Source organism: Anguilla rostrata, chromosome 1 (genome assembly GCF_018555375.3).
Source record: "Anguilla rostrata isolate EN2019 chromosome 1, ASM1855537v3, whole genome shotgun sequence".
NCBI classification, from domain to species: Eukaryota; Metazoa; Chordata; class Actinopteri; order Anguilliformes; family Anguillidae; genus Anguilla; species Anguilla rostrata.
In genome coordinates this window covers 52,953,446-52,967,826 of record NC_057933.1, presented here as the reverse complement: position 1 = coordinate 52,967,826, position 14,381 = coordinate 52,953,446, and the positions used below count along the sequence as shown (strand labels likewise).

Below are 14,381 nucleotides of genomic sequence, written 5' to 3'. Positions count from 1 at the left end.
AATATTTTTTTATTAGTCATCTGTGAGAAATTCCTAAGACACTTTGTTGATTTGACCTTACCGCTGTCTCTTCTTTTCCCACAACAGAGTACTGTCTGACTTTTAATGAATCAAACAGAGTATCTGATCACAAGATAGGCAAATAATTCAAGTGCTCCATTCAGAAATAATAATGAGAAATGAAAAAGCAAATCAAAAGATTAATGCACGTGTGTTCAAAAGACCATTTCTCCCACTCTGTTGTTAAGAGAAAGAATTTGACTGACATTTCTGCCTGTTGGTAAAGTTTCTCCAAACCCATCTTATTGTGAGGATCTACACAGCGTGATGTGTTTTTGAGGAAGGGAAAGCGGTTACTCAGAGGTAATTATCGGCTTTCTCTGTGACACTGGCTGCTGTCGAATGGAAGACTGGCCAGCGAGCACTCCACAGGGACCGGATGCTCTTTGTGTTGACAATGGCAGCCCGATTCACTTGGGAGCGAGCGGCTGGACAAATCATTCATCTATGCAAATGCCAGCCAAGAGCGGTCACACGCGTCCGTTACTCTCTTCATCAAGGCGAGCGCCGAGCATGTGTGACGGATGGCCTTCAGCTCGCCCCATCGAGTGTGACACACCCGCGAGCTTCGCCTCCTCGCAGGAAGGACAAGGGGCCGCAGGGAAACTCGTCCATTTATTGCAAAATAAATGTCACATGGCCTCGTTCTGGTGCTGCTCTGACTGACAAATAGTTTATTCAACAAATCGAAAAATCGTTCTTTTTTGTTTTTTCAGACCTAAAATTAGAGGCTTCATGTCTGATATGAAGCTGTATTTGTGTTTGGGAGGGCAAACAGAAGCACGCACTGGCACCTATACAGGAGCGGAGTTAGTTGAAAACACATGTCAATCTCAGCACTGTATATGACCACTGATTAGCCCAAGAGATTATTGACCCCAAATAGTTGTCACTTTGTCCATCGGACCACATTTAAATCTGTTTGTGGCGTTTTGTGCCCATGCGCCTGCACCTTCTACATCTTTATGTATTGATGTTCAAACATGAGAATGTGCACAATTCATCAGCTTAACTGTAAATATATATATATATATTTTAATAACTAATGTTTTTATTTAATCATTTATTTCTACATTAATTCATTTGTTTATTTATGATCTCTTTATTCACCTGGTGCTCCATAGACCAAATAATGGCTATGACCACCAACATAATGTTCGGTAGCCAGTGTTGACTGCTTCAACTACTTGTTGTTACTGTTTTGTCATTTGGAGGTGTAGTTAACCATGGGGACTATCAACTACTTCGGGCTTCGAATATATGACGTGTCCTTCTCCGAAATCGCTACAATATTTTTCCCAAACACCTTTGACCAAAATACCGACTCCTCTCTCTTTTTTTCCTCTAATCCTGATTGGTAGTTTGAACTACATTTTTGGAGTAATTGTAGTTTCTAAAGCTATATTTCTCTTTAGGGAACGTTTGTTGTAATTCAAGTACTTTCAATGTAAAAAAAAAAAAAAAACATGTTTGTAGTTTGTACCATTATTTCTCAACATTGTCAGTGGCGAACGTCAAAAAGGGCACACGAGCTACAGATACAAGGCACAAACACATTATCTGACTACAATACCCATAGTACCTTGCGTCTAGCTGAAATCGGAAGAAACCGGATGTTGACACTCAAGGTAAACAGAAAAGAGAACCTGCTGGTTGTGCTGCCGCTGAGAGAAATCCCGAAATGGAAAGACGTAATTTTAACTGGTATTTTAATATACCGTAAGTACCGGTTGCATCGAGGCGCCGCATACGCTTTTGAATAACTTTATTTGGCTTTATCTTGCTGCCTAACGTATTTTGACAAAGATTCACAAACAAACAAAAATACCCGGATAATACTGGTACCTAGCGAACAGTTGCCAGTGAATTTGACAGGTGAAGGGTGGAGCGGCGGTGGACAACTACGATATATTAGTTTTATTGGCGGAACTGCATAATGTAGGGCAGACTGACAACAAGAAGCAGCGGTTGCGTTGATGACAATGACAGCTTGAGAGACCGCGTGGTTTTATTGGCCGACGTTATCTAACAGCATGTGTACGTTCTAATTTGCTTCCGTGTTTGCTTTTAGAAATTAGTACGTTGTGTTGCATAGCTGTTAGCGCCTAAAGAAAAGCTAATTGAAGGAAAACAAGGTAATTCAAGGTAACAGGTAATTCTACGGTAACTGGACACATTGGTAGATGGTATGTTGTGCCTCCCGTCACTGGAAGGCGTTTTTAAACGCTTAGTTAACTAGCTAGGTTGCAGGTTTTTGTATACTCCGGGTCATATTGGTAGGTTTCTACATTGATCCTACCCGTTAAACAGTGTACTACATATATGTGACTGAGAACATGCAAGGTGTCCACATAGGGTTGATGTATGCAGTTGTCTCCTAGCATTATATTAACAGTCACTAACAGGCAACAGAATTCATGATTACATGGCTGTATGCATTGTTGAAATACTAAACTGCTTGAGTGGTGTGCAATCCTCCCCCCCCCCACCCCCCCACACCCCCTCCCCCCCACCCCTCCACATGTTGACATTGTCAGGACTGGATCTCTGTATACTTTTGTGAACATTTGAAGCCCCCACCCCCCCTTCCGTACTGGTGAAAGTTAATAGCACTGACCCCTGCAGGACAAAGTTGGTCAAGTGTCCTCATGCTCTTGCATCTCTCTCCCTTGAACCCACAGGTCATGCATGTGGTTGGGGCTGTAGGCTGCACTGTGTAGAGCAGAACCCGGCCTGGTGCTACTACTGCTGCCGCCGCCGCTGCTTCTGACCCGACCCGGTCCGGCCCAAGCCCAATGTTCCCTATGCTAACCCTTCTGAGCATGTTTTACTATATCTGTCTGCGGCGCCGGTCCAGGAGCGGGACCCGAGGCGAGGTTCTGAACAGCCGGAGGGCCATGGAGTCCAGCCAGAGGTCCCTCCCTCTGAGTGTAGAGGTGGAGCAGTACGCTAAGGAGGTGCTGGACTTCAGCTCGCACTACGGCAGCGAGAACAGCATGTCCTACACCATGTGGAACCTGGCTGGCATGCCCAACGTCTTCCCCAGCTCCGGAGACTTCACGCAGACCGCCGTATTCCGCATGTACGGAACGTGGTGGGAGCAGTGCGCCAGTGCACCCCTCCCCTTCCGCCGGACCGCCCTCTCCTTCCACAGCCAGGACTACATCGAGCTGGCCTTCGAGGAGCCCGTGTACCCCACCGCCATCGAGGTACTGGAGACCTACCACCCCGGAGCCATCGTCCAGATCTTGGCCTGCTCACTTAACCCCTTCTCCCAGAACCCACCCGCTGACGTCAGGTAAGGCTCTGGGGACACATCACCTGCTTACGATCCTACACCGTATCATATTGCCCTGTTACACACCCATGCTGCCCAATATCACTCTATCCAAACCAACATCACACCTTCACACACCCGCATCACCCAGCTTAGCCCTGTCCCCACCGACATCACCCTGTGACACACACACCGCACCCAACATAGACCTGCTACACCCTACTTCCGCCGTTACAACCAACATTGATCAACATTAAACCATTAACATTATACATTTTTCATATATTTAATTAACAGCTGGTATTTACCAGAATGACTTTAAAATATATTGCATGAAGTGCTGACAGATGGTAGGTAGCCTTATAGGTGATTTGGATCTAAAAAAAAATGTCCTTTACAACTCATGTTAATCAACGTTTCCAAGTTACTACTGGCTAACGTTGCCTGACAATGCATCGTCTCTTTGTAGCCCAAAACCCCTGAAGTAACCTTCTAACACAGAGAGATGCCCCAAAATCATGCTTTGTGGCCCCCGCAGTAGCCTGTGCCCCCCCCCCCCCCCCATATGGCCCTGTAGCCCTCAGTGTCACATGGTGCTCTGTGCAGGTGGGAGGTCCTGTGGGCGGGGGAGCCCTCCAAGGCTCTGACCCCCCAGGCGCGGCAGTTCTCCCCCAGCATCAAGCAGATCAACTTCGCCACCAACCTGATCCGGCTGGAGGTGAACAGCTCCCTGCTGGAGTACTACACCGAGCTGGACGCGGTCATCCTGCGGGGCGTGAGGCAGAGGCCCGTGCTCTCGCTCTATAAGATGCCCCTGATCGACATCAGCGACTTGAGCGACAGCGAGGAGGAGAGGGAAGCGGCCGAGGCCATGAGTGGCAAGAGCAGCACTGGAAACGGCTACTTCGACAAACTGCCCTATGAGGTGCCCACACACACACGCTCACTCCAGTACGCACACGAAGCCTCCAGACCTGGGTCAAATACGCATTTGTTTTGGATTCAAATACTGTTCTACGCTTCACTGATCTTCTCTGGTGTATTGGAACCATTGAAATGCAAACCCCGCCTTCTGGTCACATTGGCAGGCTCAATTACACCAGGCAAGATCAATAGAGCACAGAAATGTATTCAAATACATATTTGACCCAGGTCTGGCACCCACACACAGACACTCTTATACGCTGTGCAGAACCTCAGATACCTACACATACATGCACAAACGCACACACACTCAAAAACAAACATGAACACACACAAATCCTAAGTGCATAGCTCATTTGAATGGTCTTCACAACCCTGGCACTCGGTTCTTCCGGTGGTATTAGCTGTTACCTGGAAACACTTCGTTTTCCATAACCTAAAACATGTTGCCATGTTGTCCTACACAACATTAAAACAATAAAGATCCAGTGTTGTTCTTCAGCCCTACCTCCTGTCTCTCCTTCCTCCCTCTACTCTGCCTTTCCCTGTCTTCTACTGTTACTTCTCTCATCTCTCCTCCAAACCGCTGTCACTCAGCCCTTCTGTAATCATAGCTCTGTGTACACTGTCTATAACACAATGGGGTTATTTGTCTGCTGGTTTCATGCTGCAGGTACACACACACATGCATAAACTCACATAAATAAATGCAAGCGCACAAAAAACTTGCACAGACACAAACGGACACACATACTGTACGCACACGCGCACAACATGCCTACACACCCCTTCTTACTCCCACTTGTGAACCAGAAGGTGCTTTGACCCTCAGAGAATATTAGGTGCTTTATTACAATATTAGTCAGTTTACTGAGGGTTCTGGTTGTAACCATAAAATCTTTCATTCTCTGGGTCTTTCTCTGATTGTCGGCCACAGCTGATCCAGCTAATCGTGAGTCACCTGACCCTGCCAGACCTGTGCCGATTGGCTCAGAGCTGCAAGCTGCTCCAGCAGCACTGCTGTGATCCACTGCAGTACATCCAGTTGAGCCTGCAGCCGTACTGGGCCCGTCTGACTGATACCTCACTGGGATACCTCCAAAACCGCTGCACCCTGATCCAGAGGCTCAATCTCTCATGGACCGGCAACCGTGGGGCTGTCACCGCAGCCGGATTCTGCAGGTTAGGGCTGTTACTGAGATGGGTCAAAGGTCACTGTGGCACCACAAAACTGCTACTCTTTAAAAGGCGCGCATGTGTGGAGACAGAACCTGAATTGGGAGCACCTTCTCTTAGGTTTCATGTGTGTGTGCCTGTGTGTGTGTGTGTTGGGAGGGGGGTGTATTTGTATACATATATGCATGTATGTATACTGTATGTGTAAGTGATTTCATATGTGTATGTGTATATCAGTATGTGACTGTGTTACTGATTCACATTCTAATGCATTTGCCAATGTTTAAAGTATTTCATCCAGCAAACAAATGAGTAATTTTCTTGCCCTACTTTATGTAAATTCAATCTAGCAGTTATTTCCATGAAATCTTACAATGCAGCGTGACCACAGGACATCTAGATAACAGTGTGTCTGACAGGACAGTCTAGGTATTAAGGTACAGAATGTTTTACCAGAGAGTCTGATACTGTATATGCTATATCAAAGTGATGCTGTAGATATTACTGATGTGATCGTACTGTAGATGGCTGTTGATTTCATAGTAGAGTATGTCTGTGGCTGTGATAGCACAACATGTCTGTTGTCGTAATTGTACAGCATGTCCATGGATATTATAGTATATCATGTATGTAGATGTGATAGTACTGTAGATGACTGTGAATGTTAAAGAACACATGTCTGTAGATGTGACAGGATGGTGTGTCTGTAGATGTCATAGAATAACACATCTATAGATGTGATTGTACAACATGTCTGTAGACGTGACAGTACAGTGTCTGTAGATATGATCGTACAGAGTGTTTGTGGATGTTAATAGACAGTCCGTCTGTACATGTGATAGCACAATATGTCTGTGGATGTTATTTGACAGCATGTTTGTAGATGTGGTAGTTCAGTGTGTCTGAATGTTGCAGTATGGCATGTCTGTAGATGTGATAGCACAGTGTGTCTGTGGATATTATAGTACAGCTTGTATGTAGATGTGATAGTAAATAGTGTCTGTGGATGTTTCAGTACAGAATGTCTGTAGATGTGATAGTACAGAGTTTCTGTGGATGTTGCAGTACTGCGTGTCTGTAGATGTGATAGTACAGTGTGTCTGTCGATATTACAGTACAGTATGTCTGTAGATGTGATGGTACAGTGTGTCTGATTGCAGGACCTTTTCCTTCCTCTTCTTTGTGGTGCAGCTTTGTGAAGGCCTGTGGCATGGGCCTGGTGTGTTTGGAGCTGGCCTGCTGTCACTTCCTCACTGAGGGCTGCATGGAGGTGATCGCTCAGACCTGCCCCGCCCTGCAGGAGCTCAGCCTGTCCTCCTGTGACCGGCTTCACCCCCAGGCCTTCGCACACATCGCCCAGATGACCTCCCTACGTCGCCTCATCCTCTACCGCACCAAGGTTGAGGTGAGAACTCGCATGTGTGGGCTTGTGTGTGTGTGTGTGTATGTCCTGGGATTGCTTCTCTCCTGGTCCTGGTGGTCCTTGTTTTAGAGGACTGACCTCACTCTGAGTCCTCACTTAAAATAGACTCAAAACAAAAAAACCTGTGTGGTGAAAGACAGCAGTAATGAATGTCTAAGTTTGCATGTGCACTACTGCATGTGTGGGGAGGGACAGGCTGGTCGCTCTTTAGCTCCTGCTGGGCTGTCCTCCTCCTGGTGACGTGCGTAGAACGCAGCTGTTCGCGGCGCTCGGGGAGCGCGTGTTAAAGACGCTGTGTGAGTGACCAGGGCTGCCCGTCGGGGCGTCGCGCTCCTGCGGCACGCATCGCAGGGATGCTTTACGAGCCCACGCCCAGCAGCCCGAGCGTGTGCCGACAGTCGAGCGCCCGCTCTCCGTCATTAACCTGTCAGAGCGGTAATTACAGCGGCTTTGCTCTTTTAAAAGACAGTGTGCCGAGCCAGGATGACTCAAGCACGCGCACACGCACACACACACACACACACGCACACACACGCACGCCACACGCCTCACATGCCCTCTGCTCCTGTCGCTGGACGGATAGCGTGTCGCGCCGCGTTTGAAACCGCCTCGGGTTGGAGCGACGTCGGGGAGACAATGGCGCCATTCTCCGCTGGTCCTTCCAGGTGAGAGGTATTACCTGTCTGCTTCTGAGAGCTCCGAACGAGACCGAAATTAGCGCTAATGGGCGAAGCGGTGTCACAACAAACACTGGCAGGCTGAAATGAGATATGGCCTCATTACCAGAGGCTTTAGCCATGTTTATGCCAACTGCCACACAAACCGTTAAAACCATTTCATAGCTTCGTGACAATTAATTTTTTTCTTTTCTTTTTCTCCTTAATTTTGTGTATAGAAACAAAGAGAGGGTATTGAATAACAGGGCTCCACTGTCAGCATTGGTAATACGCATTCCTCTGTCTCGTTTTACTTCGTGTTTAAGCCCAGATCACTGTAACAAACAAAGGCTTGTGTAACCCTTTGTGTCTTTCTCCCCTCTGGTGCCACACCCTGTTTTGTCGACAGCAAACAGCCCTGCTCAGCATTCTGACCTTCTGTACGCAACTGCAGCATCTAAACCTGGGGAGCTGTGTGATGGTGAGACTCATAAACGCAGTATGCACACACACACACACACACACACACACACACACAAGCATGTACATGCTCACAGCCAGTAGAAGGTGTTCCTCATACAACCCCTCTTTTGACGCGCTGTCACCTTTTATAGAGAAGCTGTCACACGGCCTGACAGTGATCTATGAGCCCACAGCCATGTGACAGCCCTGACATGCACATGCCAACACACACACACATCAAGTTGCCCCCTTCCTGATTTCCTCTATTATTGCAAATTCGTTAGACTGAATGGTTGCAGTTCTTTTGACAAAATGTAATAGTAGTCAGTGGGAAACTGAGTAGGCACAAAACCCATTTTTGAAATTATTATTTCATTTATTTCATGAAAAAGTTATCAAACACCCATATCACTCATGTGAAAAAGTACCTGCCCCTTTAGTTACTCAATCAATTTAATTGATAAATCGATGATTGAACACAGCCAGGCTTGATTGTAGCCAGCCCTGTTGAAACTATTGAACCTTATCATCAGAGTGAAGTAGTCACCAAAGTTTCAACAAGCACACTACGCCACAATAAAAGGAAATTCCAGTAGAGATGGGAAAAAAGTTGTTAAAATATATCAGTCTGGAAAGGGTTACAATGCCATTTCTAAGGCTCTGGGACTCCACCGAACCATAGTGAGAGCCATTATCTCCAAACGAAGAACACTTGGAACAATGGTGAATCTTCCCCCAGGAGTGGCTTGCCTGCCAAAATTTTTCCAAGGGCACAGCGCCAACTCATTCAGGAAGTCACAAAAGATCCCAGAAGAACATCGAAAGAACTGCAGGCCTCTCTAACCTCAGCTAAGGTCAGTGTTCATGACTCCACAATAAGAAAGAGACTGGGCTCACAGATGAGTCATAAGTGGAACGTTTTGGATGACGTGGGTCCCATTATGTCTGGCGTAAAGCAAATACAACATTTCACAGTAAGAACATCATGTTGAAGGAATCATGAATTCTGCTTTGTACCTGAAAATTCTTGAGGAGAATGTGCGGTCACCTGTCCGTGAGATGAAGCTGAAGCGTAATTGGGTTATGCAGCAAGACAATGATCCGAAACGCGAAAGCAAGTCCACATCTGAATTAAGGTTTTGGAGTGACCTAGTCAAAGTCCTGACTTGAACCTAATAGAGATGCTGTGGCAGGACCTAAAACAAGCATGCTCAAAAACCTACTTATTTGTCTTAATTAAAGCAGTTCTGCAAAGAAGTGTGGGCTAAAATTCCGACATAGATTGATATCAAATTTTAGGAAGTGTTCGGTTGCAGTTATTGCTAAAGGTGGTGCAACCAGTTAGGTTCAAGGGGCAGTCACTTTTTCACATGGGTGATATGGGTGTTTGATAACTTTTTCATTAAATGAAAAAAAAAAAGTTTTGTGTTTACTCAGGTTCTATTTGTCTAATATTATATAAATATGCAATAACATAAAATCAGGAAGGGGCAAATACTTTTTCACAGCACTGTACACACACACACACACACACACACTCACTCACGCACACTGGCACACTCTCTTTGTCCTTTTTTGTCCTACAGAGTCTCATTTCATGGTCTGTCTGTAGTGAGTGCTGACTGTTTGCATTATGGTAAAACAGTGGTATTCATAAGCGCACAGTAGCCTGAATGGTAGAGTGACCTTTATAACTGTGTGCCTGAAGAATGTGGAAGTATATAAGGAGCAGCTGATTAAACTGTAGCGCCCCCTGCTGTAGATTGACTATGTGGTTACACGGGGCTTTGTGGTGTCCCTGCTGTAGTCTAAGATTGTGGTTAAATGGGGGTTGTTGGTGCCCCTGCTGTAGTTTGAGTTTGTGGTCAAGCAAAGGCGTTCAGCATTCACTGCTGTAGGTGGAGGGAGCAGGTGGTAAAATATAGTGCCCCTGTCATAGAATTGGAGCAGGTAGTTAAACGGGTGCTTAGCGCCACCTTTGTAGATGGAGGGAACAGGCGTTTTGTGTAGCGCCCCCTGCTGTAGATGGAGAGTCTCTTAAGTGCGTCGTGCACTGCCCCCCCCTCGCAGATCGAGGACTACGACGTGGTGGCGAGCATGCTGGGCGTCCGCTGCCGCTCGCTGCGCTCCCTGGACCTGTGGCGCTGCAAGAACCTGACGGAGCGGGGCCTGACGGAGCTGGTGAGCGGCTGCGGTCTGCTGGAGGAGCTGGACCTGGGCTGGTGCTCCACCCTGCAGAGCAGCTCCGGCTGCTTCGCGCAGCTGGCCCGCCGCCTGCCCCGGCTGCGCAAGCTCTTCCTCACCGCCAACCGTACCGTCTGCGACTCGGACATCGAGGAGCTGGCCGCCCGCTGCCCCGCCCTGCAGCACCTCGACATCCTGGGTGAGCGAGGCAGGGAGCGGCTCGCCCTCTGCAGGGGGGCGCCCATTCCCTATTGATTATGGATTTCTGTGTCAGGCACTCTGATGATGTCATTGACTCTGTATGAGTTATTGACTGACAACTACTGTGATCATGTGGTCATCAGGCTGTCTGTGAAGTGCTGTGTGACTTGTTTGTAAATGGCTCTGTAGAGCGTATTGATGGATTTTTTATTTATTCTGTTGATACTGATTGATTGATTTTCTGTGGCAGGCCCATGGATGATGATACTGCTCATTGATTAACAGTTGTTTGGCAGGCAGGTGGTGTTATTGAAGTAGCTATCCACATTTAACAGAGTGTATCTGGATTATTTATGCTGTATTATTAATTTCTGTTTGTTATATGTGCAGATTCCGTCATTATTTATGTATTGATTATTGATTGTGTGTTCAGCCTGTGGTGTATACCAGATAAAATTGGTGTTATTAATTATTGATGTCTGTGCCAGGCATGTAGATAGTATTATTGATTATTGATGTCTGTGATCAAGCACAAATGGTGTTATTGATTATTGATGTCTGTCCTAAGCATAAGGATAGTGTTATTGATTATCAAAGTCTGCCAGGCACAGATGGTGTTAATGAGTCTTGATGTCTGCCAGGCACAAATGGTGTTATTGATTATTGATGTCTGTGACAAGCATGTGAATGGTGTTATTGATTATAGATTTCTGCGCCAGGCACACAAATTCCGTTATTGATTATTGATGTCTGTGACAGGCACGCGGATGGTGTTATTGATTATTGTTGTCTGTGACAGACACACGGATGGTTTTATTAATTATTGATGTCTGTGACAGGGACGCGATGCGTTCTTGATTATTGATGTCTGTGACAGGTACGCGGATGGTATTATTGATTATTGATGTCTGTGCCAGGCACGTGGATTGTGTTATTGATTATTGTTGTCTGTGACAGACACACGGATGGTTTTATTAATTATTGATGTCTGTGACAGGCATGCAGATGCCGTTATTGATTATTGATGTCTGTGCCAGGCGTGCGGAAGGTGTTTTTGATTATTGATGTCTGTGACAGGGACGCTGATGCTGTTATTGATTATTGATGTCTGTGACAGGTACGCGGATGGTGAGCGCGGCATCCTTGCGGAAGCTCCTGCGCTCCTGCCCCCGGCTCCTCCTGCTGGACGTGTCCTTCTGCTCTCAGATCGATGCTCGGACGGTCCAGGAGCTCAGCGCCCTGTTCCCCGCCGTTGCCATCAAGAAGAGCTTCACTCAGTAAGCGCAGCACTGCAGAGACACCGGGAGGGGGCGCTCCAAAGCCTGAGTCAGGCTCCCCGCGACGACCGACAAAGACCAGGCTCAGCAGACAGATCCCCTTTGGCTAAGGCTGGGGTTAGGGTTCAGCCATTAACGGATGAAGACAAAGAGGAGGGAAGGCTGGGAGGTCTCGACTGACCGTTTCATTTACTGCAAACACGGCTCGACTGCCACAGTTTGCCTCTTTACCATACTTTATAGATTGACTTCTGTGTGGATCTGAATCTCAGGGTTGTTTTTACTTTCCTTTGTTTTTTCTTACCTGGAGCAGATGGACTCATGTGCTCTGTCTTTCAGAGAGAAGGATCTGTCAGAGTCTCTCCATAACACTCTTCTTTTCCACCTTTTTTTAAAAATGTGATGAAGACCTTGGAATTCAGATCATGGTCAAATTATGATCATTTCAGTTCACTGTTTAAGCACTGATGTTAAATGTGGGAAAAAATATATAATTTACCTATTGGGTGTGAATGATATGATGCATATTGTTATAATTTTTATTATTTATTAATCTCGTAATGGCTTCTTGAACATGTGCCGGTATGTACAGAATCGGAGGTGCAAATCCAACTGTGACCTGCTGTTATGACGTGTACTGTGCCTTATATTGATTGATATCTGACTGAATGTGGTGTAGTTTTGCCGTCTGCTTGTAGTCATGATTACACTGCAACAAGTTTGCCCTGCACTCTACCAAAGCAATAGGCAGGTCACACTTAGAATGCCTCATTTGCAAAGAACTATACTGTGACATCATAGAAATCAATGTCACAGACTGCCTATGCAGGAGATATTGTTGTTAGAAATGAGCTCTTCAGCTATTTATAAAGAATGGAACAAACCCCGAAGTTCTACCTGTGGCCAATGGACCCTCTTTATGAGCAGTTTTAGTGTGCCGTGTTCCAAAGGTAAACTGCAGTGCGTTGGAGTGACGGGAGATGATTTCCTCAGGTATATATATATTAATATAAATGTGCTACAGCCACATAGACTTTATACATACATGCACACACAAGAGAACACTAACACAGAGACAAATGCAGGAACACGCTAACACACACACAGATGCAGAGGATCAGAAAACACGCACACACACCTCCCTTAGCGGAGGGGTGAAAAGCTCCAAACGAGGAGACGTTTTTTTTTGTTTTTATTATTGGATTTAAGTGCTTTGATTTTAAGTAAGCAAAAAAGTATTCTCTTTGTATTTGCTATCGCAATGATTGTCATTTCCTGTGTTTTTTTGTTTGTGTGAGAATCTTTTGTGCCATGTGTAGGTCAGAAAGTGATGTAATTCAATTCGAATTTTGTTAAAAGGTCACAAGTGAGAACGAGCTCCAGTCACTATAGAACGATAACCATTCAGCAGCATCTGAAGACCGGGGAGAAAGAAGGTTGTTGGTTTTAATAAAGCGCTGGCGGGCATTGTCTCAGTGTCGCAGGTTATGATCCTGTCCTCTCTTTTACTGCGCTGCAGTGATGGTGTTAAAACTCAGCCCTCTCTCACAAACCTGCTGACCTGAGAGAGGCATCACTCCTTTGCTACATGCACAGAGCACCTCTTCCTGCACCAGCATTTGCTGTATCAGAGCTGGGGGTGTTTGCGATTGTGCTCTTGAGTGATCACCATGAATAAGTGATGCCTCTCTCTATTTCCTGTTAAAGTTTGTACATGTAAGGTCTTTATTAAGAGGAACTTTAAGCCCTTGACTCAGTTTTATGATCCATTTGTCCACCTTCAATTTGGAATATATACTTATATATTCCACCTTCTCTATTCACTTCAAAGTAGTAATCATAATGGATATGTTTTGCTTTTTTTGTATTGCAGTTTCCCCCTTCCTCTCTGTCCAACTCTGTCTTCAGTTTAATGCCATGGTAAGGATCACATAAAATACTAACTCACACACATCCAAATTGTTGATGAAAGTCCAGGACATAAAGCAATAGGTTAAGGCAGAGTCCTCAGCCTGCCTCCCAAAACAATCAAATCACTTAGAATTTGTTTTAAAATACACCACAACCTGGTTAACATTTCAACCCTGACAGAATCCCAGCACAGGCCAAAACGATCGTATTGTGGTGTGTAATAGAATGAATTGTTAGTTATTTGTGAGGTAACGTGGGGTGGGGTGGAGACTCTTATTGCCTTTACCCAATGATGATAATCATGAATTGCTTTAATGTGCTACTTTTTCAAGGTGCAACTCTGCACAAGCACCACCAAAGTAGTGTTGATAAGATGGTTTTATATGAGCTGTTAACGCAAAATAGGAATTTACAAGAAACTGAATAGCACAAACACTATTTTAGGGTGCGACAGAAAATGCATCTAGTTTTTTGTGATTTTATTTTTGCCCAAGAATTTTCTATTGTATTGATTTACGTTTAAGATTAAGGCTTGAGAGGGGCTGGTTGTAGTTAAAAATGTTAGTGATTAGCTGGTTAATTAGATGACTCAGTGTGATGATTACTGTAACAGGGAGACAATACTTCGGGGAAACTGTTCCCTCATTAGATATTTCCACAGGTTGAGCATTATTTTTTGAGTGGTAACATTTACGAGGTAATATGTTTTTTGGTGCAAACATTAGAATCTATAGAATTTGCATGCAACGTTTCAATTAGTTTATATTTACAGGGATCTTGTTAGTGGTTTAGTAATACATTGGCAATTATTTTTGGCAATATTCTGATGT

General features: G+C 45.4%; 1 protein-coding gene across 4 annotated transcripts; it reads left to right on the top strand.

The window, feature by feature from the left end:
* The first annotated feature begins 1,623 nt into the window (after window positions 1–1,623).
* fbxl4 (F-box and leucine-rich repeat protein 4) lies at window positions 1,624–13,123 on the top strand. 4 transcript variants are annotated; one of them, XM_064342163.1, is made up of 8 exons: window positions 1,624–1,779; window positions 2,742–3,358; window positions 3,944–4,262; window positions 5,199–5,443; window positions 6,629–6,842; window positions 7,926–7,997; window positions 10,049–10,361; window positions 11,481–13,123. In XM_064342163.1, the coding sequence occupies exons 2-8, from the start codon at window positions 2,856–2,858 to the stop codon at window positions 11,642–11,644; spliced, it is 1,830 nt and encodes a 609-aa protein (XP_064198233.1). In that variant the 5' UTR covers window positions 1,624–1,779; window positions 2,742–2,855; the 3' UTR covers window positions 11,645–13,123. The 4 variants fall into 4 exon arrangements, with proteins under 4 accessions (XP_064198233.1, XP_064198260.1, XP_064198241.1 ...); XM_064342190.1 differs by having other exon boundaries at window positions 1,643–1,688; XM_064342171.1 differs by lacking the exon at window positions 1,624–1,779 and adding an exon at window positions 1,840–2,097.
* The last annotated feature ends 1,258 nt before the right edge of the window (window positions 13,124–14,381 follow it).